The sequence below is a fragment of the Mesoplodon bidens genome (genome assembly GCF_964165515.1).
Source record: "Mesoplodon bidens genome assembly, chromosome: 3".
Lineage (NCBI taxonomy): Eukaryota > Metazoa > Chordata > Mammalia > Artiodactyla > Ziphiidae > Mesoplodon > Mesoplodon bidens.
The window spans coordinates 144040090-144065467 of NC_138178.1; the positions used below are offsets into that span (position 1 = coordinate 144040090).

The 25378-nt window shown below is 46.5% G+C and overlaps 1 protein-coding gene across 1 annotated transcript; it reads right to left on the reverse strand.

The window, feature by feature from the left end:
• Nucleotides 1-372: 372 nt before the first annotated feature.
• On the reverse strand, nucleotides 373-24632 carry PLEK2 (pleckstrin 2). Its single transcript, XM_081229988.1, has 9 exons — nucleotides 24368-24632; nucleotides 16228-16392; nucleotides 6763-6944; nucleotides 5459-5550; nucleotides 4957-5144; nucleotides 4617-4718; nucleotides 2809-2892; nucleotides 1606-1684; nucleotides 373-852 (listed from the first exon to the last, which is right to left on the reverse strand). Exons 1-9 carry the CDS (start codon nucleotides 24407-24409, stop codon nucleotides 725-727), a joined length of 1062 nt encoding a protein of 353 aa, XP_081086114.1. The 5' UTR covers nucleotides 24410-24632; the 3' UTR covers nucleotides 373-724.
• Between the last annotated feature and the right edge of the window lie 746 nt (nucleotides 24633-25378).

Genomic DNA, 25378 nt, shown 5'->3' on the forward strand with positions numbered 1-25378 from the left:
TTCAGCAAGCTCCTGCTCTGTGTCTATCTAAATGACATTTTTTTCCACAGAAAAACTGTAATGTTAACTTTTTTTGTATGTGTGACTAATCTGTCTGAGTCCATGATTTCTTTTCTGCAACGTATAATACTTACGAAAGCTTATTTTTCAAAGCAAAACGGTATTTTCAAAATTTTGCCCCCATCCCCACTTTAAGATGAGGCATGTTTTAGTGACAGTTCACTTGAGATGTTTTTATAATCAGCTTGCCTAATAATTCGTATAGCCTTAAGCATGAAAAACGTTTGAAAACTAAAACTTGGTATAGGAATTCTAATAGCCAGGAAGAAATATCAATTTTTATTCATTCCAAAGAATGAGTTGCTGACAGCATTTCAGAGAGCGCCACCATGAGACTATAGTGTTTTATTTAGTATTACAACGGGGCCAGTTAGTGTGACAAGGGAAACCTACTTTGGTACCCAAGGAATGGCTGGTTGTGATGATGGGCGAAAGTCAAGATGCTGATGCCTAATGGCTATTCTAGCATTTCCATGTTAACTTTGAAGGTGGGGAAGGAAATAGCACCACTGCCAACTGTAATCTAAGGAACTCTTCACCAATCTCACTCCAAAGCAGTACAAAATAGAAAAAGCTAAAAGTCTTAACACATTCCCATTTTCCAGGAAATCCTGTGTCATCTGTTAAGAGGGAGGAATCCTGATCCCGTTCCCTCAGGTCCTTGTCACGTTAGCTTTTTGATAGCTTCAATCCACTCTGAACGCTCAGCCTTGCTGCTGGCCTGGATATAATAGTGTGTGTCATCCTTAGTAATCACTTTGAAGAGATTTCCCTGGACATTCCCTTTAACCCCTAGGCAGGAAGAAAAAAAAAAAAAATCAGCGAGTGAACATCCATGTCTGCTTTCAGCTGGGAGTAGCTGAAAGTCAACTGAGACACAGACAAAAACACATACCATGAAGTATTTCTTAGTACAAACGTGTATGGTTAGGAAATCCCACCAGATGTGTGCTTTCCTGTATTCCTCCTGTCCATCCCTTCTCCCTCACCTGTGCCTTAAGGCCTGCCAGTGCTATGTCTGGACATTCTTGGAAGCCCTCTTGGCCTGCCCCCTAGGCAAACCACAGGTCTACAGCCTAACTCACATCAAACAGTCCAGTATGTTTATGTTAAAACCAGACACAGACGTGGATTTGACTTGAATTGTTGTTAACTTTTTTGAACCTCAATCTCTACATCCATAAGTTAAGAATAATACTGTCCTCCTACCTCAACTGTCTATTGTGAAATTAGTGTGCTAATAGTGTGTAGTCAATCCTTAAGCACTATTGTAAGCCACTGTTCTTAGGTGGAAGCCTATGGGCCAGTAAGCACAGAAAAGGATGGGAAAGAATATTAAAGATAAGGGTCATTTAGTTGTGCTGTTAACACACTAAGAACACCCCACTTGCCCTTTCTCTCATCGGCTTCAAAGCTCACACCGTTCATCGTCTCGCTGAGAAAGCCCGTCAGCCCTCACAGCTTAGCCCTTCGTCAGCAGAGTGTTAATTGAGAGCACGGGAGGGAGGCCCCCGAGGTCAGGCCAGGGCCAAAGTTGCCCCTTACCAGTGGGAACGCCATTGTCCTCCAGAGCAGATACGAGTGAACCACGAAGAGAAAACCCACCCGCTGGCCGGTTCTCTTCCTGCAAAGGAAAGGAGACCTGATTAGGAACTGTGTGAAGGCACAAAAAAGAAGAGACGCCCTCTCATCTATAACCACCCGCAGTCTGCCTGCTAAAGTAGTCTGTGAGAGTCATTTGTAACAGCAGTTGAGGCTGAACTTGGACATCACATGGCAAGTCGTCTGCGCCAGCGAGGAAGTCTGGGCTTCTTCATTCCACAGCCAGCTGCAGCAGTGTCACCACCCTCCCGGTCCCTCGGCCCTCCCTGTGGTCTAGCAGGGTCCCGGGGTGGGGGGCTCTTTCAAGCTCCTTCAGTTTCTCAGCTTAGGGCGGGGTTCCTGACTGAAGCTCAGCAAGGGAGGAACGTCTATTCTTATTTCAAAAAACAAATGAATACATCTACCAAGACAAGGCTGAACAGGCTGACTAAAAGGACATTTTATTTTATTCTGGTTGGAACTAGATCAAACCCAGCATGCAGTAATACTTATTATCTGAAACTCAGAATTATGGCTTAAATATTAAATGGTAAAAGAAACCTTTCAAAATGTTGGTGGGGACATGAGGTTGAGGGGGCAGAATTCATGGACTCTTTGGGTGGAAAGGGGTGAAAAGAGACTAGAAAAGCACCAGTTAGGAGTCTCTTTATCAGCCCACCTCACCTTCCCTAGGCACACAGCCAGCTTTGGAGAAACTGAAAGATGCTTTTCCTCTCAAAACAATGTAGATCCGGGGCTTCCCTGGTGGCGCAGGGGTTGAGAGTCCGCCTGCCGATGCAGGGGACGTGGGTTCGTGCCCCGGTCCGGGAAGATCCCACATGCCGCGGAGTGGCTGGGCCCGTGAGCCATGGCCGCTGAGCCTGCGCGTCCGGAGCCTGTGCTCCACAACGGGAGAGGCCACAACAGTGAGAGGCCCGCGTACCGCAAAAAAACAAAACAAAACAAAAAACAATGTAGATCCACTGAGCAGGCAACAATGTGATGAAAGAAAGGAGTGATCAGACTGTGAGGGGTAGCTTGCACTGTGGAAGGAAAGGCATAGTGGGTGGGAGTTATGGTAGGGATGCTGGGAGGAAGGGCGGAGGTGAAGCCAGCTGCCTGCTCTGCCCTGGAGAGACGTGTCTGGGAGCATGACAAGGCACTCACTTTGGAAGGGTCGTAGTAATGCAGAAAAGCCGGGTCCTTCCTCAGAACAAAGCGCCGCACCTTCCAGTTTTTCCTCTTGTGCCCCTGAGGCAAAGAGAGGGTGCAAGGCTCATGGGTGACGGCTCTCAGTCACTTCCTCCCACCTCCAACGAACGACTTTCTCAAAAGAGCCCGGAGACCTGGGGATTGCAGTGACGTGTCATGGACTTCACGGCTCTGTGACACTTCACCAACAGCACTGTCACCTTTAGCCGAGTTGACACAGCCAAAAAGGGTCAGCACTGAAAGAAAGGGGGAGCACTGCCTGGACACCATTCAGGGCACACGGAGGACAGGGAGGTCACAGGTTTCAACTGGACCAAGAACTCACAGGCAAACTTGAACCCAAGGGCACCAAATTTTAAGCGTCAACTTAGTCCGAAAACAAACCTACACCTACAGGTATATATGTGCACTTATATACGGTGAAAACTACTTTGGCATTCCGCATCAGAAAAAGAGTAAGGCGTAGTAAACAAACTTATGGTTACCAAAGGGGAAAGGGGGTGGGGAGGGATAAATTAGGAGTTGGGGATTAGCGGATACGAACTATTATATATAAAACAGATAAACAACAAGGTCCTACTGTATAGCACAGTAGGACTATATTCAATATCCTGTAATAAACCATAATGGAAAAGAATAGGAAAAAGAATATGTATATGTATATTTATAACTGAATCACTTTGCTGGACACCAAAAACTAACACAACCTCGTAAAAAAAAACAAACTCGTAAACTCTACTGCAAAAAAAAAAAAAAAAGAGTAAGAAACGATCAATTATATGTTTAAATCTAAGCGTGGAAGATACTGCCGTGCGTGTGACTGTGGCTTCACCCCTAGATCACAAAGCTTCCTTAACCCTCTAGCCTGGAGCACCCCGAGTCCCTCCCACACCCTCCTCCTCTCCCAGGACCTCACTACCTCCCCTCACCAGACTCCCTTCAGGCCCAGCAGAAGCAGAGCCCTTGGAATAAACAAGCAGTTACGTGGACGGTAAGCAATCTAAGAACAGAAGGGGATCCTGATACGCAAGAAGCAGGTGACAATGACAACGAGTGCTCCAAGAAGATGGGAACAGTGCTGAGCAGCGTTGTACAGACGCACACATTCACGTGGCGTGTCAGGAGCGCACAGACACAAGAGATGTGTAGGAGACTGGCTTACACCTGACGTGCCGGGACGCGGCAGCTTAGTTTGCAGGCACAAGTGGACATGCCACAGGTGTGACTGGGACCCGCTGTCCCCGCTTAACGTGGCCATTCTCCCAACATGGTAGGAGCAGTGGCCATGGTCAGTTTTTAAACACGGAGATTACACTGCACAATTTCACCTTCAACCTACTGAAGTAGGTGGAGAAAATACTTCTCAAGGGGGCAGGCAGAGTCCCACAAAAGCAGGCAGAGACCCCAGGAAGCCTCAGGGAGCAGAAAGCCAGCAAAGGCAAAATGCCAACCAGTAGGCAATGCCCTTCCAGACAAATAAGTGAACTGGGCAGTGACATAGGCATTGTTTTCTAATGCTGTGATAACTACTTGTGTGCACTTTTCCTGGAACGCCCCCTTGTCTAGGGCTCATGTATGCACGAGTGGACACGTGCATGCCCCTTGATTTGCTCCCGGTGGCTGCCACTGGACCCTGACTTTAGCAGAGTCTGCTGATAATTAGCGCCCCTGGCAGTCTCAGCCCTTCCCGCCCTTTGTGGGGATTCCTGCCTCCCCCGAGCTTGCGAACTGTCCATCTGCTCCCCGCTCCAAGGCGGCCATACCTGCTTGGCCAGATAGCCCTGCTTCACCACTGTGCCACTTAACTCCACGGTGCTGAGACTGATTTCTTCCTTGGAGCTTGCCTTCCTCTTGGAGCTCTCAGCCTAGCGGGAAGGAGAGAGCAAGGACTCCGTTACCAAAAAGTCCTAGTTCTAGGCTGTGGAGGCTACCGCGGGGGAAAGGAAAAGCCTCCATACAGAAAACCCACTCCACCTGGGGTGAAGCTGCTCCCCCAGCCTTGGCCTCTAACCCGTGACTGTGGACCCCCACCCGCCCCCCCCCACTCTGTTGCCTCTTCCTCTCTCTGCCCCTGTGGCAACAGGAACCCACTCCCTAACTTACAAAAGTGTACAGGGCCATGGAGTCATCCAGGAACTGCTCAGCCAGATCCCCAGAGCGAACAGCTCCCGTGCTTCGGGTGCCTACCGGCCTAAGGAAGTTCTCCTCCATAAGCATGGAGGCCAGGGTCACGGCCTCCAGACGGCTGGCTGCAAAGTTGTTGGAGATGAGCCAGTCCACCAGGGAGGAGCCTGCATCAGGGCAAGGGCAGCACCCGTCAGACGACAGGCTCCAGCCAGCTTCCTCAGGGGTGCTTGGCTGTGACCTCATTGACCTTGACCTCTTGGGCAGCCTTGCATAGCCTTGGGGCTCTGCCCTGGAGCAGACCGAAGGCCACACCTGCTGCTCAGAGCTGTGGCCGCACTCACATGTGGCCATCTCAGGCCAGCCCCTTGGCTGGCAGGCAGCTCTGGCCTCAACACAAGCCGGTCAAGCACACTGAGTCCCGGATCACCAAGCCCCAGGTTTCCAGTGCCTGGCCCAGCCCCTGAGAGGGGAGGCTCACCTATGAAGGTCTTTTTGTAGGTGCTTCCCTGCTCCATGTTGGGGCTTGGCCGGATTCCACTGCTGCTGTCGTGCATCTTGTCCACGATGCGACTACACAGAAGGAAGGCAAAGGAGAGGGACCCTTGTCACACTGACAGGTATGAGGGAGGGTCCAAGAGTCGTTGCTAAGGGTATAAAGCACATGGCACATGGTATGATACACATCGCAAAAAAAGGGGTATTCCATTATGCATCAGAATTTGAGAGGTAGGATTTGGCGGCGTTTCTTTTTCTTCTTGCTCATCTAAATGTTCTAATGTTTCTAGACTAGACAGGTATTACTTTTGTAGTAGAACTAATGAGCTGTGGCTTTTAATTTAGAAACAAAAGAATGTTCAGTAATGATCCTCTATGATCTACTGCATAAAGTTCAAACTCCTCCAGCTATTTCTCAAAGTCACCCATCACTTGAACCCACACTCATCTGCCACTGGTCCTCCTTGCACTCACCATGGTTCAGCCGCGCCCTAGATGCACAATCAAGATCCCAGAGCCTGGTATGGAGCTTTTTGGTAGTTTTGCTGCCTGGAAGGTTAGGGGGTATTTCCTGCAGAGGGGCTGATGTAAGAGATTCCATGACGGGAACTCCTTTCATCCGTCCCTACTTTACAGTATCACCTCCACTACTGTTTTCCTTCTGTTCTGTGGGATGATTCCTGCCACCAGTGGAAGATCTTTTCTCATTCTCTGTTTATGTACTTGGGCTGGAAAGCCCCTGAGATGAGACTTTGTTTATTCTCATTTGCATCTCCTGAGCACCTAGAGCAATGTATGGCATGCAGTAGGCACTCAATAACTGTTTCTTGAATGAATGAATAAATGAATGAATGGATGAATGAATGAAGAATCCCACAGAGCGAGAATGCAGCCACTACCAGAACACATCATTCTTGCCCCCAGGCTGCAAACAAGACTAATGACTTGGGTGAGCAGGGATTCCTGGGGAGCTGTCACGTAGCCCTGAGCACCCTGGCTGAAACTGAAGAGAGGGTGTCAAGACACTGAGGGGGGCAGGAGCAGCAGAGGCCCCAGGAGGTTCCCAGGGCAGGTAGGTAGGGCCACTCCCAGGCAGAGAAAACAATGTAAGCAGGACAGTGACAGCGAAAGGCCCTGAAGCACAATGGTGGTACCAGTCAGGCCTGGGTAACAGCCACAGGCCGCTCCCCCCGCCAAACCCCACCCCAACCCTGCATCCCCGCTGCACATAGACAGAAGAGTCTGCAGCCAGGCCAGATAGGGCAAGGGCAGGGCCCAGGCACTCACTGCAGGCTGATGTGAGGGGGCAGCTTGAAGGAGTTCTTCAATATGTGGAGCTGTTGGACCTTCCCCGGCTGCCCCGCGTGAATAGCTCCTGTTATCTCAAAGGCCCAGGCGTCCCTCTCCTCTCGAGAACAGGCCTCCAGGAAGTACTCCGTGGATGTTTGAGTCTTCAGCTTAATAAGGAGCTGTGGGAAGACAGCCAGTCAGACCAAGAAGGCAAGAGAATGCTGGCTGAGCAGCTAAAATGACAGAACCGAGGTGAATCTGGGAGGCCACGTGGTCCAGTGACTGCCGAGTGCCCGACCGCTCAACCACACCCCAGCTGGTGGTCTTTAAAGATTTGCTTGTACACCTCCAGTGACGGGGAGCTCACCACCTTTCCCCTTTGGACAGACTCATTAGCATAGGGTCTGCCTCCTGGGCACTTGGTCTCTCTGCTCCTGATTCTGTCTTCTAGAACCACATAGATTAAGGTCACCTCCTATGACAGCCCCTGTGCTGAAGTGGGAAATGCACAGGCTTCCAGGTCAGACTGATATGGATACATAGCTATGGACGTTTGGGCACATTAAAGGACCCACTGACTCTCAGTTCCTTCATCTGTCATATGAGGCTATTAATGCCTACCTTGAAGGAACTGTTAGTTCTGCTCCTTTTCATCCTCTTTCTAATTGGGTCTAATCATCCCAAGTCTTTCACACGTTCCTCATATGATACTGTTTAAACTTTCTCAACCAGTTTATGCCCTGCTAAATGTTCTGCAGTTGGTTCAACATTCTCATAAAATATGACCCTTGGAATGGAACAAACTGCTCCAGGGAAGGTCTGGGGGTACAAGGAAGCATGGGCTTGAGGTCTCATTAGCAGTGGCATCCTCAGGGCTTGATGCTCTGTGCAGTCAGCTGAGAGTCTTTTTCAGGTGGGCCACATCTCCTCCATCTTTTAAATGGGCATTTAGGGTTTTTTTTCAAACATTGTGAGATTCTGCATGTTGATCCTACTAAATGTCATCTGAGTAGACTGGGCTCACCACTGCTGTTGGAAAACAGAAGGATTCTGTCTCATTCTGATTCTGTTTTCCAATGTATTAGCTCCCACCTCGCTTTGCTTGCAAACTTCATCAAGTCCTTCACCTAAACAGCAAAAATGGTGGCTAAGACAAGGCGGGCTCACGGTCCCAAAGAGTACCATGAAGCTGTTCCTCCAAGTTACCATGGATTCACTCATCAACATCGTGGAAAGATGAGTTCAACCAGCACCCTGTCTGTCTGTAGTTCGCCATTTTAATGAAAAGATCTCAGGAGAGACTATAAAGTTCCACATGAAATCCAGACACACTTTTTTACAGCTTCCCTAATTAAAAATAAATTACACACACACATGATACACTTTATAACTTGTTCTTAGTGAACCTACTGACTCCTCTTGGCTTCTTGCCCCTCAAGTAGTCATGAACTGGCAGATGCCAATTTTCTCTGTTTGAGAATTTTACGTAGAATTAGCAAGAAGTTCACAGCTCCAGCTAGCAACTTGTCTCCTTTTTTGAAACACAGAACAAAGTTTTCCTATCGCCAGCCTGTTCTACCAGCACTTCTGCTCTCCACTGTTCCTTAAAGACTATGAAGCGGTATCAGGTCAACAAGTTAACCTATAGCGGAGGAGGAGCCAAGATGGTGGAGTAGGAAGAGGTGGAGTTCGCGTCTCCTCACAACTAGGGCCCCTACCAGGCACTGGTCAGGGACCTCGGAAACCTAAAGGGATGGGAGGAATCCCCGAGCAACCGGGTAGAATGTTGGGGGGAAGGGGTAGGGGAGGAAAAGTGAAGGCGGGATGGGACTGGCACCCCTGAGGGGAGGCTGGGGGAAGGGAGGGCTCCCCATGATTGGAGGAGACCGCCCATGGAGCAGGGATTAGCAGGGATGGGGAGAGACCTTTGGGGTATTGGGGGATCGGAGGGGAACGAGGCTAGCGTCTCCCCTGCCTGCTTGAGCCCCAGAGAGCCTGCTGGGGCCCTGGGCCTAAACCTCAGCCCTCCGGGACCCCCTCCAGCCGCGCTGCACCTAAGCTCCGCCCACCACCAAGGCCTTTTCCAGGCTTCTTTTTTTTTTTTTTTTTTTCTGTTGTGGTTGTTTCATTTATATTTTTATTTTTCCTAATATATTTTTAATTTTTCTAATTTTATTTTATTTTTTATTATTTGTTACTGTTTTGCTTTTTTTTTTTTTTTTTTTTTTTGCTGCGCTGTGCGGCTTGAGGGATCTTGATTCCCAGGCTGGGGCTCGGGCCTGAGCTCCTGTGGTGGGAGCACTAAGCCCAAACTGCTGGACTAACAGTGAATCTCAGACCCCAGGGAATATTAATCGTTGTGAGATCTCCTGGAGGTCCTCATCTTGGCACCAAGACCTAGCTCTATCCAACTGCCTGCAAACTCCAGTACTGGACACCTCAGGCCAAACAAACAGTAAGACAGGAACACAGCCCCACCCATCAAGAAAAAAAATGAGACGAAAAAAAAATATGTTACAGATGAAGGAGCAAGGTAAAAACCTACAAGACCAAATAAATGAAGAGGAAATAGGCAAGCTACCTGAAAAGTAATTCAGAGTAATGATAGTAAAGATGAGCCGAAATCTCGGAAATCCAATGGAGCCACAGACTGAGAAAATACAAGAAATGTTTAAAAAGGATGTAGAAGAACTAAAGACCAAACAAACAGTGTTGAACAACACAATAACTGAAATGGAAAATACACTAGAAGGAATCAATAGCAGAATAAATGCAGCAGAAGAATGAATAAGTGACCTGGAAGATAAAATGGTGGAAATAATGGCTGAGGAGAACACAGGAAAACGAATGAAAAGAAGTGAGGACAGTCTCAGAGACCTCTGCCAACATACAAATTATAAGGGTCTCAGAAGAAGAGAAAGAGAAAGGGTCTGAGAAAATATCTGAAGAGATTACAGTCAAAAACTTCCTTAACATGGGAAAGGGAATAGCCACCCAAGTCCAGGAAGTGCAGAGAGTCCCATACAGGGTAAACCCAGAGAGAAACACACCAAGACACATATTACTCACACTAACAAAAATTAAATTCAAAGAAAAAATATTAAAAGCAGCAAGGGAAAAGCAAAAAATAACATAAAAGGGAATCCCCTAAGGTTGTCATCTGATTTTTCAGCAGAAGCTCTGCAGGCCAGAAGGGAGTGGCAGGATATATTTAAAGTGATGAAAGGGAAAAACCTACAACCAAGATTACTCTATCCAGCAAGGATCTTATTCAGATTCGACAGAAAAATCAAAAGCTTTACAGACAAGCAAAAGCAAAGAGAATTCAGCACCACCAAACCAGCTTTACAGCAAAGGAACTTCTCTAGGAGGGAGACACAAGAGAAGAAAAAGACCCACAAAAACAAACCCAAAGCAATTAAGAAAATAGTAATAGGAACATACATATGGATAATTACCTTGAATGTAAATGGATTAAATGCTCCAACCCGAAGACACAGACTGGCTGAATAGATACAAAAACAAGACCCGTACATAGCTGTCTACAAGAGACCCACTTCAGACCTAGGGACATATACAGACTGAAAGTGAGGGGATGAAAAAAGATATTCCGTGCAAATGGAAACCAAAAGATAGCTGGAGTAGCAATACTCATATCAGATAAAATAGACTTTAAAATAAAGACTGTTACAAGAGAGAAGAAGAACACTACATAATGAACAAGGGATCAATCCAAGAAGATATCACAATTGTAAATATTTATGCACCCAACATAGGAGCACCTCAATACATAGGGCAAATGCTAACAGCCATAAAAGGGGAAATCAACAGTAACACAATAATAGTGGGGAACTTTAACACTTCACTTACACCAATGGACAGATCATCCAGACAGAAAATAATAAGGAAACACAAGCTTTAAATGACACAATAGATCAGATAGATTTAATTGATATTTATAGGACATTCCACTCAAAAGCGGCAAAATACACTTTCTTCTCAAGTACACATGGAACATTCTCCAGGACAGATCACATCCTGGGTCACAAATCAAGCCTTGGAAAATTTAAGAAAACTGAAATCATATCAACCATCTTTTCTGACCACAACGCTATGAGATTAGAAGTCAACTACAGGGAAGAAACTGTAAAAAACACAAACACATGGAGGCTAAACAATACACTACTAAATGACCAGGTGATCACTGAAGAAGTCAAAGAGGAAATTAAAAAATACATAGAAACAAATGACAATGAAAACACAACAACCCAAAACCTATGGGATGCAGCAAAAGCAGTTCTAAGGGGGAAGTTTATTGCAATTCAGTCTCACCTCGGGAAATAAGAAAAATCTCAAACAATCTAACAATTTAACAATCTAACAATCTAAACAATCTAAACTTACACCTAAAACAACTAGAGAGAGAACAAAAAAAAAACCCAAAGTTGGTAGAAGGAAAGAAATCATAAAGATCTGAGCAGAAATAAATGAAATAGAAATAAAGAAAACTATAGCAAAGATCAAAAACGTTGGTTCTTTGAGAAGATAAACAAAATTGATAAACCTTTAGCCAGACTCACCAAGGAAAAAAAGGGAGAGGTTTCAAATCAATAAAATTAGAAATGAAAAAGGAGAAATTACAACTGACACCACAGAAATACAAAGGATCATAAAAGACTACTACAAACAACTATATGCCAATAACATGGACAACCTGGAAGATATGGAGAAATTCTTGGAAAGGTAAAACTTTCCAAGATTGAACCAGGAAGAACTAGAAAATATAAACAGATCAATCACAAGTAATGAAATTGAAACTGTAATTTAAAAATCTCCCAGCAAATAAAAGTCCAGGATCAGATGGCTTCACAGACTAATTCTATCAAACATTTAGAGAAGAGCTAACACCTATACTTCTCAAACTCTTCCAAAACATTGCAGAGGGAGGAACACTCCCAAACTCGTTCTACGAGGCCACCAACACCCTGATACTGAAACGAGACAAAGATATCACACACAAAAAAGAAAATTACAGACCAATATCACTGATGAATATAGATGCAAAAATCCTCAACAAAATTCTAGCAAACAGAAACCAACAACACATTAAAAGGATCATACACCATGATCAATTGGGATTTATCCCAGGGATGCAAGGATTCTTCAATATATGCAAATCAATCAATGTGACACACCATATTAACAAATTAAAGAATAAAAACCATAGGATCATCTCAATAGATGTAGAAAAAGCTTTTGACAAAATTCAACAACCATTCATGATAAACTCTCCAGAAAGTGGGCACAGAGGGAACCTACCTCAACATAATAAAGTCCATACATGACAAACCCACAGCAAACATCATTCTCAATGGAGAAAAACTGAAAGCATTTTCTCTAGGATCAGGAACAAGACAAGGCTGTCCACTCTCACCACTCTTATTCAACATAGTTTTGGAAGTCCTAGCCACGGCAATCAGAGAAGAAAAATAAATTAAAGGAATACAAATTGGAAAAGAAGAAGTAAAACCATCACTGTTTGCAGATGATATGATACTATACATAGCAAATCCTAAAGATGCCACCAGAAAACCACTAGAGATAATCAGTGAATTTGGTAGAGTTGCAGGATACAAAATTAATGCACAGAAATCTCTTGCATTCCTAAACACTAACAATGAAAGATCAGAAAGAAAAATTAAGGAAACAATCCCATTTACCATCGCAACAAAAAGAATAAAATACCTAGGAATAAACCTACCTAACAACGCAAAAGACCTGTACTCAGAAAACTATAAAACACTGATGAAATAAGTCAAAGATGACACAAACAGATGCAGAGATGATATACCGTGTTTTTGGATTAGAAGAATCAATATTGTGAAAATGACAATACTACCCAAAGCAATCTACAGATTCAGTGCAATCCCTATCAAATTACCAGTGACATTTTTCACAGAATTAGAACAAAAAATTTTACAGTTTGTATGGAAACACAAAAGACCTCGAATAGCCAAAGCAATCTTGAGAAAGAAAAATGGAGCTGGAGGAATCAGGCTCCCTGACTTCAGACTATACTACAAAGCTACAGTAATCAAGACAGTGTGGTATTGACACAAAAACAGAAATAGAGATCAATGGTACAGGATAGAAAGCCCAGAGATAAACCCATGCACCTAAGGTCAACTAATCTATGAAAAGGAGGCAAGAATATACAATGGAGAAAAGACAGTCTCTTCTCTGGGAAAACTGGACAGCTACATGTAAAAGAATGAAATTAGAACACTCCCTAACACCATACACAAAAATAAACTCAAAATGGATTAAAGACCTAAACGTAAGGCTGGGCACTATAAAACCCTTAGAGGAAAACATAGGAAAAACACTATTTGACATAAATCACAGGAAGATCTTTTTTGACCCAGTTCCTAGAGTAATGAAAATAAAAAGAAAAATAAACAAATGGGACCTAATAAAACTTAAAAGCTTTTGCACAGCAAAGGAAACCATAAACAAGAATGAAAAGACAACCCTCAGAATGGGAGAAAATATTTGCAAATGATGCAACTGACAAAGGATTAATCTCCACAATATACAAACAGCTCATGCAGCTCAATATCAAAAAAACAAACAACCCAATCCAAAAAGGGGCAGAAGACCTAAATAGACATTTCTCCAAAGAAGACATACAGATGGCCAAGAGGCACATGAAAAGCTGCTCAACATCACTAATCATTAGAGAAATGCAAATCAAAAGTGCAATGAGGTATCACCTCACACCGGTCAGAATGGCCATCATCAGAAAATCTACAAACAGTAAATGTTGGAGAGGGTGTGGAAAAAAGGGAACCCTCTTGCACTGTTGGTGGGAATGTAAATTGATACAGCCACTATGGAGAGCAGTATGGAGGTTCCTTAAAAAACTAAAAATAGAACTACCATATGACTCAGCAATCCCACTGCTGGGCTTATACCCCGAGAAAACCATAATTCAAAAAGACACATGTACCCCAATGTGTATTGCAGCACTATTTACAATAGCCAGGACATGCAAGCAACCTAAATGTCCATCAACAGATGAATGGATAAAGAAGATGTGGTACATACATACAATGGAACATTACTCAGCCATAAAAAGGAACAAAATTGGGTCATTTGTAGAGATGTGGATAGACCTAGAGTCTGTCATACAGAGTGAAATAAGTCAGAAAGAGAAAAACAAATATTGTATATTAACGCATATACGTGGAATCTAGAATAGAGACACAGACGTAGAGATCAGACATGTGGACACGGGGCAGGAAGGGGAGAGTGGGATGAACTGGGAGATTAGGACTGACATATATACACCACCATGTGTAAAATAGATAGCTAGTGGGAACATGCTACAAAGCACAGCAAGCTCAGCTTGGTGTTCTGTGACAACCTAGATGGGTGGGATGGGGGTGGGGTGGGAGGGAGGTCCAAGAGGGAGGGGATATATGTATACATAGAGCTGATTCACTTCGTCGTACAGCAGAAACTAACACAACATTGTAAAGCAACTGTACTCCAATTTTTAAAAATTACCATCCCCAAGAAAAAGTTAACCTACAAGTTCCAAGGTTTAATTTATTGAGACCCAGAGTCTTAAATGCGCCTAGAAAACTAGGTTGTCTTCTTAAAACTGTCTCACTTATCTGTAAATCTTTCTTTTTTATTAACCATTTATTCAACAAACATTTACTAAGCATCTGCTATGTGCCCAGACATTGTGTCTGGTCTGATGATGCTACAAGGAAGAAAATGCAGACCTAAGTCTTTTACCAGGCTCAGCACTCCCCAGCAGTCCCGTCTCACCCCCATGGAGAGCTACGCCGTCTCTTTTAATCAGTGGCATTTCCAGGTTTGCAGTGGAAATTACAGAATGACATTTCACTTTTGCAGCCTCTTAGGCTGGAATGATATCCAATGCCTCCCTCTCCCTTGCCCTCAACATCCAGTCAACGATGTCCTGTCAATGTTTCCTTCATAATGTTTCCTCAAGTTCATCCCTTCTTTCTGCCTCATTTCATGCCTGATTATTTTAACAGCTCCGTTTCTTATTTGAGAAAAATTTTAAACTATAAAGGAGTACAAAACAAACACCAGTAAACCCATTACCCAGAATTGACTGTCATTAATATTTTCTTATACTTAGAAGATTCATCAATTTGTCTAGAAGAGTCAAAGAAGAAAAACACGATAAGAAAGAAGGAAATGGTAAGATCCCTTCTTTATGGAACTAGTTATCTTATTAGGAACTGAGCTTAGGTCCTCATTTTGGTCTTCCTAAGAGAGTTTCACCAGCCCCTTCTCTCAGTCAAGACCTTCAATGGCTCCCTATTACCTGTACCTGGCCCCAGCCAATCTCCCACCACTCCTTCAGTGAACATACCCTTTGGCCACAGTGGCCATCCTCATCTCCAAATTTATCCCTACCTGTCCCTTCACTTTTACCCAAGACCTTCTACCTGCCTGGAACCTCTGCCTCTTTCCTCTTTCAGATCTTTGCCCAAACCTCTATCCCTCTCAAAGCTGTACCTGAGGGCTTCCCTGGTGGCGCAGTGGTTGGGAGTCCGCCTGCCGAGGCAGGGGACGCGGGTTCATTCCCCGGTCTGGGAGGATCCCACAAGCTGCGGAGCGGCTGGGCCCATGAGCCATGGCCGCTGAGCCTGTGCGTCCGGAGCCTGTGCTCCGCAACGGGAGAGGCCGCAGAAGTGAGAGGCCCGCATACCGCAAAAAAAAAAAAAAAAAAAAGCTGCACCTGAGCAGACAGCCTATGATGGCGTTTTCCTCCCCTTCAGCAATACAGTGTTCTCTGCGGCTAATAATGTTTGTACCAACATTTGGAACTCTGAATGTTTTTCTGTTAATCACTTGCTTTCATAATAAGGTCATTAACTGAAAGAAGCAATCTGACCATTTTCTTCCTTGACACCTCCAAGCCCAGCAAATTTCTTGGCACTTAATGGGCCCTCAGTAAATGATTAATTCAGATTCGTTTTTGATGGTAGAGTTGAAGCTGCCCCGGACTTTTGGAACACGTGCCCCTTGGGGGATGAAAGTCATCCTATTGAACCCCAAGTAGCAGTAATTATTCACATTTGTGTAGTGAATTATTACACATTATTCACATCTGTGTAGCGTCTCCTAGCCTACAAGGTGTTTTGACCCACCGTTACCTTCATGATCCTCATCACAGCCGTGAGAGTCAGGTGTCATTATTTTATCCCATTTTATAGATGAGGGACTAAGGCTCAAAGAGATGCAATTACTTGCCCAAGGTCACATGCCTGGTATGTGATGCAGCCAGGATTTGAGTCTAGGATTTTCAGTAACTCAGCTCTTCCCATGACCCACACCACCTTCACCAAAGAGGCCAGAGACGGGAGGGTCCAGGGAGTGGGAGGGAGGAGCTGGGAAGCGGGGGCCTTCACTTACTGGTCGGTTTTCATACTCGAGGCAGGGGCAGGTGATGGTGCAGCCATCCAGAAGGATGCGGCCCTTGGGAGGGATCACTTTCCGACCCCCCTCGAGCTTGTAGTACAGCAGCGTGTTCTGCCGAAGGGTGAACCATCGCACCTTCCAGTTGTGGACAATGTGACCCTGAGGACAGACAGGAGAACCCTGAGGTGAGGTGGCTGAGGGGACAACATGGTGTCCAGGGAGAGGTGGCCCATGGCACAGGTGACCCGACTGTGCCATGGGATCAACTCTCCAATAAGGGGACAGAATTATCTCTCTTTTTGAGCTTAATTTTATTTTTTTACTTTGAAATAGTTTCAGTTCAGAGAGAAGCTTAAGAAAATTATAAACTTTTTTACAAAAGCGTTTAAGAGTTAGTTTTTAACATGATGAAGCTCCAATCACTTCTCAGTATTTTACTGTGTAACTCCTACCAAAAAATAAAAAGGGTATTTCCAACATAACCACAATACAATCATCAACATTAGGAAATTTACATGACTATATTATTTTCATCTGTTCCACAAACTCCATTCAAGTTTCACCAATTACCCCAATAATGTCCTTAATTGCCAAAGGATCCAGTTCAGAATCATATGTTTTATTTTCATTTTCATGAAGAAAGCATGAGCTTTGGATCTCTTTGTCATCTCTTTTGAGTATGTAACAAACACCTTTGGCATTGACTTTCTAGTTCCCATCTGTTCTTTTTTTCTGGTTATAAGCCTTGAAAGAAACTGCAAAGTCAACAGAAGAAAAGATCCTGCTACTGGGAGACAGCCATTGTTAACATTTTGTATTTCCTTCCAGTCTTTTTCCCTTTTAGTTTTTACTTTCTAGTTTTTTTAAAAATCAGGATATTACATATATGAGTTTTATTTTCTAGTTTTTCTTTTGCTGACTTTGCCAAGCATCTTCTCACACCATTAAATTTCTTTAAAACGTGTCTTTTAATGACCACGAGGTGGATGCATCATTTCCTTGTCCATCTCCTGTTGTTTGTAACTGAGGTTGTTTCTTTTTTTCACTATTATAAACAACTCTGCAATGAATATCCTTGCACATAAATTTTGATCTGCATCTCTTAATTTTTTTTCCTTAGGATATATTCCAAAAAAAGAATATTGCCAGTTGAAGGATGTGGGCAATTTGTAAAGTTGAAGCCACAAACTGTTAAGGATCCTAACATTTTTACCTAGCCTGCTGTGACAGGCCTAAAAGGCAGGGGAATTTGGGGGGCTCTCAGGTGGGTCATGGAGCCAGTGGACAGGATAGTCAGGTGAAGGCAGAGAGTCCGTTTCTAGAACAGAACAGTGGATGGGAGAATGTCTGCTGAAGAATCAGAATGAAACAGTTTTGTACACGCTCATGAAAGTGACTTTTTTGGCATGTTTCCCAGAGCAGAGCCCAATTAGGGCTGGATTCTAACCAAGAGAGATGCACTTTATCTGAATCAGAGACTGTCCCCGATTCACTGGTTTCCTGACCCAGCATTTATTAATTTCAAAGGCCCCTTCAGTTCTCGTATCTGTGGTGCTGCAATTCTGTTCCACTCAGCGTGCGTGTACTGACTGTGTTAGGGAACCGAAAATTGTCGAAGGAGTTGACTGTGTGAGCACTGGTCTACACCAGACCACATGGCCCAGACTCAAGTCCCCTCACCCAACAATCCCTGCTGAGGGGGTCCTGGTGCAGCATTAGCAGTAAAGGCAGTTGCTGGCACACAGGTGTGGCTCCGGCATGGGGGCCGGTGTGAGGCGGAGAAGGGGAGGGGGCAAAATAGTCTTAAACCTTAAAACATAGCTGTTCTGAGCTGAATTATCCCCCCCTCCCCATTCATATGTTGAAGCCCTAACCCCCTACTACCTTAGAATGTGACTGTATTTGGAGACAGGGCCTTTAAAGGGGGGATTAAGTTAAATAAAGCCATTAGTTGGGCCTTAATCCAATCTGACTGGGGTCTTCATAAGGAGAGGAAATCTGGACACGCAGATGTCAGGGAGGCACGCACACAGAGGAAAGGCCATATGTGAGCACACAGCAAGAGGTGCCATGTACAAGCCGAGGAGAGAGGCCTCAGAGGAAACCAAACCTGCCAACAACTTGACCTTAGACTCCGACCTCCAGAGCTGCAAGACAATAAATCTCTGTTGTTTAGGTGGTCCTGTGTGTGGTATTTTGTTATAGCAGCCCTAATAAACTAAAACAACCGGAAAGGAGAAAGGGGCCTGGAGATGTTAGGGAGAAAAGTGTAACCAACAGATGTTGAGCAGAACAAACCAACAGAGATAGGGCTATGTTTCCTGGACAAAATGCTACATTTCCCAGAATTGATGGCAGGAAGGAACAGGCAGGTGGCCAGGTTGCTGCCAGTCCTGTGCGTGGGGCATTGATGCATGTTTCGCAGCCACCAAGGTGGCAGGACAGTGGTGGAAGGACAGGTTCTTCTGACACCCAGTCCCCAGAGTTACCAGGGACAAGTGGCAAACAGTGTCGCACTGACGTTTCCACAAGAAACGTCTGGTGGCGCTGTTGGATATTTTTGTCTGGCTGCATCATCTCTGGCTGTATGGCACCCGGCCCTCCCAAATATTCCTGAGTTACTTGATATTTATTATTCTCTATGAAACACCTTCTGTTGAAACTTGCTAGAGTGGACCGTGTTATGAGCAGCTAAGAATCCAGACTGACAGCAAAGGAGAGCAATCCAAGAAAGGCTGATGAGATAGAATCTACTACGTAGGTAGAAAACTCAGAGCAGCTGGTGACTTCACTATGGCCGGAGGGGAGTCCCTGAAGACTTTTAAGCAGAAGGATGACAAGCGTAGGTTCTCATGTTAAAAAGATCAACCGACCACACTGGAGCAGAACAGCTGAGTAAGGTCGGCCAGACGGGAGCAGCCAGCTCAGCTGGAGGTTACTGTAATAATCCACAAAATGGGAAGGAAAGCCCCATTATCCCTGCTTCTCAGATAAGCTTTGCCATAATCAGAGGGCGTAAGGGACTCATCCAAAATCAGCAGGCAAATGGTGTCAGAGGCCAAAAATACAGTGGTATAAGCTGAAAAAGAACCCAGGCTTCCCTTCACCTGGGAATCTTCCTCCCTCTCCAGGCTCCTTGTCTGTAAGTGGCTGACTGGGACCAGAGGCCAGTTGGACCATGAATGGCTTAGAGCAGAGCCCCCTTAGGGGGAAGGAGGAGAGTCCATAAGCTGGGATGTAACCCTAGGACTGGGCTTAAGAAGCACAGAATGGGACTTCTCTGGTGGCACAGTGGTTAAGAATCCGCCTGCCAATGCAGGAGACACGGGTTCGAGCCCTGGTCTGGGAAGATCCCACATGCCGTGGAGCAACTAAGCCCGTGTGCCACAACTACTGAGCCTGTGCTCTAGAGCCCACGAGCTACAACTACTGAGCCTGTGTGCCACAACTACTGAAGCCCGTAAGCCTAAGCCCGTGCTCTGCAACAAAAAGAAGCCACCGCAATAAGAAGCCCACGCACTGCAATGAAGAGTAGCCCCCACTAGCTGCTCTCTGCAACTAGAGAAAGCCGGCGCACAGCAACAAAGATCCAATGCAGCCAAAAATAAAAATTAAATAAATAAAAATTTTTTTTAAAAAGCACAGAATGTTATAGCTGGAGGACCCTTTGAAAAAGCCTACACTATACTCCCTAACTTTAATGATGAGGAAACTGAGGCCCAGAAAGGTCTTGCCCAAGACCCTACAACCCCAAAGAAGCAGAGATGGTATTTGTTGTGGGTTGAATTATGTCCCCCCAAAAGATACATTGAAGTCTTAACCCCAGGGAACTGTGAATGTGATCTTATTTGGAAATAGGGTCTTTGCAGATATAATCAGGTTAAGATGAGGTCATACTACATTAGGGTGGCCCTAATAACACTAATATGATTGGTGTCCTTATATGAAGAGGAAAATTTGGACACTGAAAGACACACAGGGAGAAGATAGTCATGTGATGATGGAGGCAGAGATAGAATGATGCATCTACAAGTCAAGGAACAGCAAGGAGTGCCTGTGTGAGATAACAGAAATTGCAATATATTGCTCTCTGCCCCCGGCTCTTGGTACAGAGCTCCTGAACCCCCTGTAATTTCCTGGGTGACAGGAGTATCTTTTGTGCTAATGAGGCAACTCTGGGTGGGCTCCTGGGTGAGGGCTGGTCACTGGAAAGACCACACCATGATTAGAAGCTTGGAATTTTCAGCCCCCCCTCCCATTCTCTTGAGAAAAGAGAGGGGCTGAAAATGGAGTTAACAATCTATCATGCTTACATGATGACGCCTCCATAAGATCCCAGAAATATGGGATTTGGAGAGTTTCCAGGTTGGGGGACACACGGGGGTGCTGGGAGAGTGGTACACTCGGAGAGGGCACAGAAGCTCTGGGCCCCTTCCCACATACCTTGCCCTACACATCTCTTCCATCTGGATGCTCATTTCTTTCCTTGATCACATTCTTTAATAAGCTGGTAAACATAAGTTAAGTGTTTCCCTGGAACCTCTGATCTATAGGCAGTTGGTCAGAGTACAGGTGACAACCTGGGCTTTTGACTGGTGTCTGAAGTGTGTGTGTGTGTTGGGGCATGGGGGAGGGCCGGGGAAGCAGTCTTGTAGGACTGAGCTCTTATGCTGTGGCATCTAACGCCGTCTCTGAGTAGATAGTGTCAGCATTGAGTTAAATTGTAGGACACACACTGGATGTTGCAGAGAATTGCTTGGTGTAGGGGAAAACCTCCACACATTTGGTGACCAAAAGAGTCAGAAGTGAAGTGTTCTGTGTAAAAGTAAAGGAACCCCACAGGATAGAGAAACACACAGCGGGGAAGAACTAGGTTTTTCCTACACAAGAAGGAAAAATCTGCGTGTTTCTTTTACAGCCTGCGAATACAAGAAACAAAAGCGACAAAGAAGGATTCTCCCCTGCAGGTTTCAGAGGGAGTGTGGCCCTGCGAACACCTTGATGTGAGACCTTTAGCTTTTGAAACTTCTTCTAGCCATCTTGCTTTTTTCTTCCAAGGAAATTTTTTCCTTACTCATACCATTAATATTTTTACTCTTTGGATTATAATATTATAAACATTTTTTTTTTTTTTTTTTTTTTTTTGGTGGTACGCGGGCCTCTCACTGTTGTGGCCTCTCCCGCTGCAGAGCACAGGCTCCGGACGCGCACGCTCAGCGGCCATGGCTCACAGGCCCAGCCACTCCGCGGCATGCGGGATCCTCCCGGACCGGGGCACGAACCCGTGTCCCCTGCATCGGCAGGCAGACTCCCAACCACTGCACCACCAGTGAAGCCCTATAAACATTTTTAACATCTGCATAACTGTAATTCACTTGTAATCATTTGTTTATTTGGGGGGACATATAGGTAGTTTTCAGTTTTTTCACTACAGAAATAACACTTTGTTCCTAAAGCTTGTATGGCATTTCCTGGGGATAGAGTCCTACAAATGAAATTTCTAGGCCAAAGCATGCTGACACTGCCATGTCATTTTCTGAATGTTGTTTCTGAGGTACGAGCCAGGAAACAATGCCTGATTCAGTGCTTCAGCTGCTTCTTAAAGCACAAGCAGTCCTACCCACACAGATCCGCCTTCCTTCCCCCTCACCCTCCTTCTAAAGCCAGGCCAAGTGAGCACTCTGCATTTCTGTCGGGAGCTTTGCTTCTTTCTTGTCTGGGCTGGATTAAGAGCCAAATCCATCATGTCCCTGCCCGTCTCCTGCTTTGCCCTCACTGGTGATGACAGTTCTGTACGCTGGGTTTCCAGCTTGGGCCCTGCCCCACTTCTGGACCGTAAACCCCCCCTGAATCTGTGGAATCCCACCGTCGTAGCCCTGCACCTTCTCCAGTGGCCATGGGGGCTGCTGTTGCCATCCAGGAGGAGAGGGGAAATGGGGGAGAGGAAAAGTCCGACTGATCAGTAGGCAGGGACTGTTAGCAGGGGCAGGGGCCCCATCCCTGCCTTGTAGGAAAGGGTGTGGCTTCCGCTTGCCTCAGGGTCAGGCTCCAGCTCCAAACTCTTGTCTTTGGGTTTGGCTGGAATGTGCTTTAGGTATTTCAGCCAAGGCCCTCTGTGGGCTTTTGGGGCCAGACCTGGTTGACTGTCCTCACTTCCCTGTACCCTGTACTCCCTAAGCTGCCACCCTGGACTGGGTGGCCCATCTGGAAGAGAACTCACATCCTCCCTTCCCTCCAGCCCTCCCCTGACTCTGCGTGGTGGTGGTGTTGGTGGGGAATCATATAAGGTAAGCCCCAGGAACAAGGGGACGCCCCAAAGGGCCCCTCTGCGAGGGCTTGTCCTCAACAGGCCCCTACCAGGGCTCGGCTATCCCGGCAATCAACAATGCCCACCAAAACCCCTGCCCAAACCCCTCTCCCTCTCCCCTTATAAGCTGCAGGAAAAGTCCCCCATAGGTGGTCTCTCTGAGGTGCAGCTGCCTTCACAAACTGTGAGGGACCAACCTATCACTTTAATCCCAGTGGCATGGAACAGGCGTGGAATTTTGTACCTGCTTGTATCCACTCTGACCCTTGATCCGGCCCAGCCTCCTACATCTCCTGCTTACAGTTGTGAGCAAACAACACACCCACCCTCCTATGTCAAATAATGTGTAAAATAACATGGCTGCATTACCTGTTGAACAGAAAGTGATTTGAGACCTCAGGGTTGATCTGGTGGCCAGGGGAGGCCGAATCCCTTCACCCCTCTTCATCCATCCCCCTCCCAAAGCTGTAAACTCAGAAGAGCCAAAAGGCTCATCCCCAGATTTTATGCTCTGCTCTTAGGGTTAGCATAAATATTTAGTGTGAACATCAATGTTAAAAAGAACTTTTAAAAATCTAATTTTCTGGGCTTCCCTGGTGGCGCAGTGGTTGAGAGTCCGCCTGCCGATGCAGGGGACGCGGGTTCGTGCCCCGATCTGGGAAGATCCCACATGCCGCAGAGCGGCTGGGCCCGTGAGCCATGGCCGCTGAGCCTGCGCGTCCGGAGCCTGTGCTCCCCAACGGGACAGGCCACAACAGTGAGAGACCCGCGTACCAATAATTTTCTCTTGCAGCTGCTTTTTCATTCATTTTCTACTTTTTTTTTTTTCCTGCGGTACACAGGCCTCTCACCGTTGTGGCCTCTCTCGTTGCAGAGAACAGGCTCCGGACGCGCAGGCTCAGCGGCCATGGCTCACGGGCCCAGCCGCTCTGCGGCATGTGGGATCTTCGCGGATCGCGGCACGAACCCGCGTCCCCTGCATCGGCAGGCGGACTCTTAACCACTGCGCCACCAGGGAAGCCCTAGATGTTGAGTTTTTGTCTGGACTCTTGCTTGCTGTGGGAAAGGCCACGTGGGGTGATGTGGAAGAAACGAGGAAGGAGGTTCCAGTCCCGGCTGTTATTAGCCCTGGGGCTCTGGGCAAGCGATTTCATCTTTCTACCCGTTTCCTCATCTGTAATACAGGAATAACAATACCCACCCTGCAGTGGGCAGAAAACGGTTTGGAGTCAGCCTGAGTGGGTTTGATCCTGTTCCATCACCCACTAGTCCAGATCCTGAGCTACTTAACCTCCTGGAGCTTTGTTTTCCCCTTGAAGAAAGTGGGAGGGGGGGGTAATGTGGTACCACCAACCTGTCGGACTGTTGGGAGGATTAAAGGAGACAATGTCCAGGACTGGTGTACAGTAGGGGCTTAAGAAACATAAGCTTCCTCCTCGCTCACGGGTTATTGTGAAGAATATAGGAGATGATGCATTAACTGGACGGGCGCTGGGGACTACCGAACACACTTTCGTTGTTTTAATACATCATATTTAAATCCTATACGCTTCGTATTTTAGTAAGTTGTTTTAATTAAGCTGTCCACTACGAGTAGCCGCCCCCTGCACCCCACACGCCCTAGCCAAGCGGGATTCTCCTCCTCGCCTGTGCCCTGGCCCCTCTTTTCTGTCTAAAGCTCACCCCCAACCACCGTCCACCTGGCTCTCCCCACTACACGCGACTCCGCCCAGCGTGGCCCCAGGCCGCCCGACCGCGGCTCAGGTGAGCCGGCGCCCGCCGCGGGCCCGCCCCGGGCCGTGTCCGGAGAGGCTCCGTTGCGCTCACCCTCTTGACGAGGAAGCCCTCCTTGAGCACGCCGTCCTCCATGTCGCCGCTGGCGCGCCCTCCCCGGTGCGCCGTCCCGCGCCTCCCGCTCCTCCGCGCGCAGCTCGGCGCGCGCTGCGCCCAGGAAGAGCCTCCGATCCGGCGCCGGCGCCGCCCCGCTGGCCCGCGCCCAGAGCCCGAGGCCGCAGGGCCTCCCGGGCAGGAAGTCAGTCCTGGACGGGATTTCTGACGTGGTCTCCCTGCCGAAGGTGCCCTAGGGTCCGTGGTTAGTCCTCAGGGGAGGGCCGCCCCCGTGTCGCCTCCCGGAGCCTCCCCCGCCCAGGCTCTCTCCATCCAGGTTCCCCCAGCGCGCTCTGCGCCTCTGACGCTTCCCGTCTTTGCCCATCTTCCTCCACTCCCAGCCTTAATTAGGTACTTCCCTGGCACTTAGTATATTGCCGTTGACTAATGCTTAACGGAATTAAGCTGAACCGAAAGGATTTCAAAGATTTGGGGTCATTCCTGAGCTCCATGGAAATGGGGGTGGGAGAGTGGATGAGTTTGAACCAGGCTGGGAACTTTATCCTGGCCCCTGGTGGGGGCAGAGAAAAGTTCCCATTAGCAAGGTCACAGGTTTAAGGAAGCAGGCACAGTCTGTTCCCAAAGTACACCCCTCCCCTCAAAAGGTTAGAGCTGAAGTTTCCATCATTAGGGGCAAAAGTTAAGGGAGTGCCAAGGAGCTCAGTAATCAAGATAAATAATATTTTAATGAAATGTTTTAAAATATGTTAAATATTTTTTAAAATTTTAGTAAAAATTAATGCAAAAAAAAATCCATGATGAACAAAATGTCACAAATTTAGGTGAGGACTGGATGGATGGACAACTAGCCATATTGGAGCCTGAAACAAAAGGAAGCATCAGTAAAACTGATCCTGTCTGGTAGTCCTTAGGAGAAGGTCAGTTTATTCCTTGTTTGCCCCGCAGTGTGAAGGGCCCTGTTAGGACTGTTCACCAGGAAGGGGAAAGGCC

Coding starts and splice junctions, on each gene's coding strand:
- PLEK2 (XM_081229988.1), bottom strand. CDS start 24,409: ATGGAGGACGGCGTGCTCAAGGAGGGCTTCCTCGTCAAGAGG. Junction 5,551..6,762: donor CCCCCTCACATCAGCCTGCA/GTGAGTGCCTGG, acceptor CCTTCTGTGTAG/TCGCATCGTGGACAAGATGC. Junction 5,145..5,458: donor CTACAAAAAGACCTTCATAG/GTGAGCCTCCCC, acceptor GCCCTGATGCAG/GCTCCTCCCTGGTGGACTGG.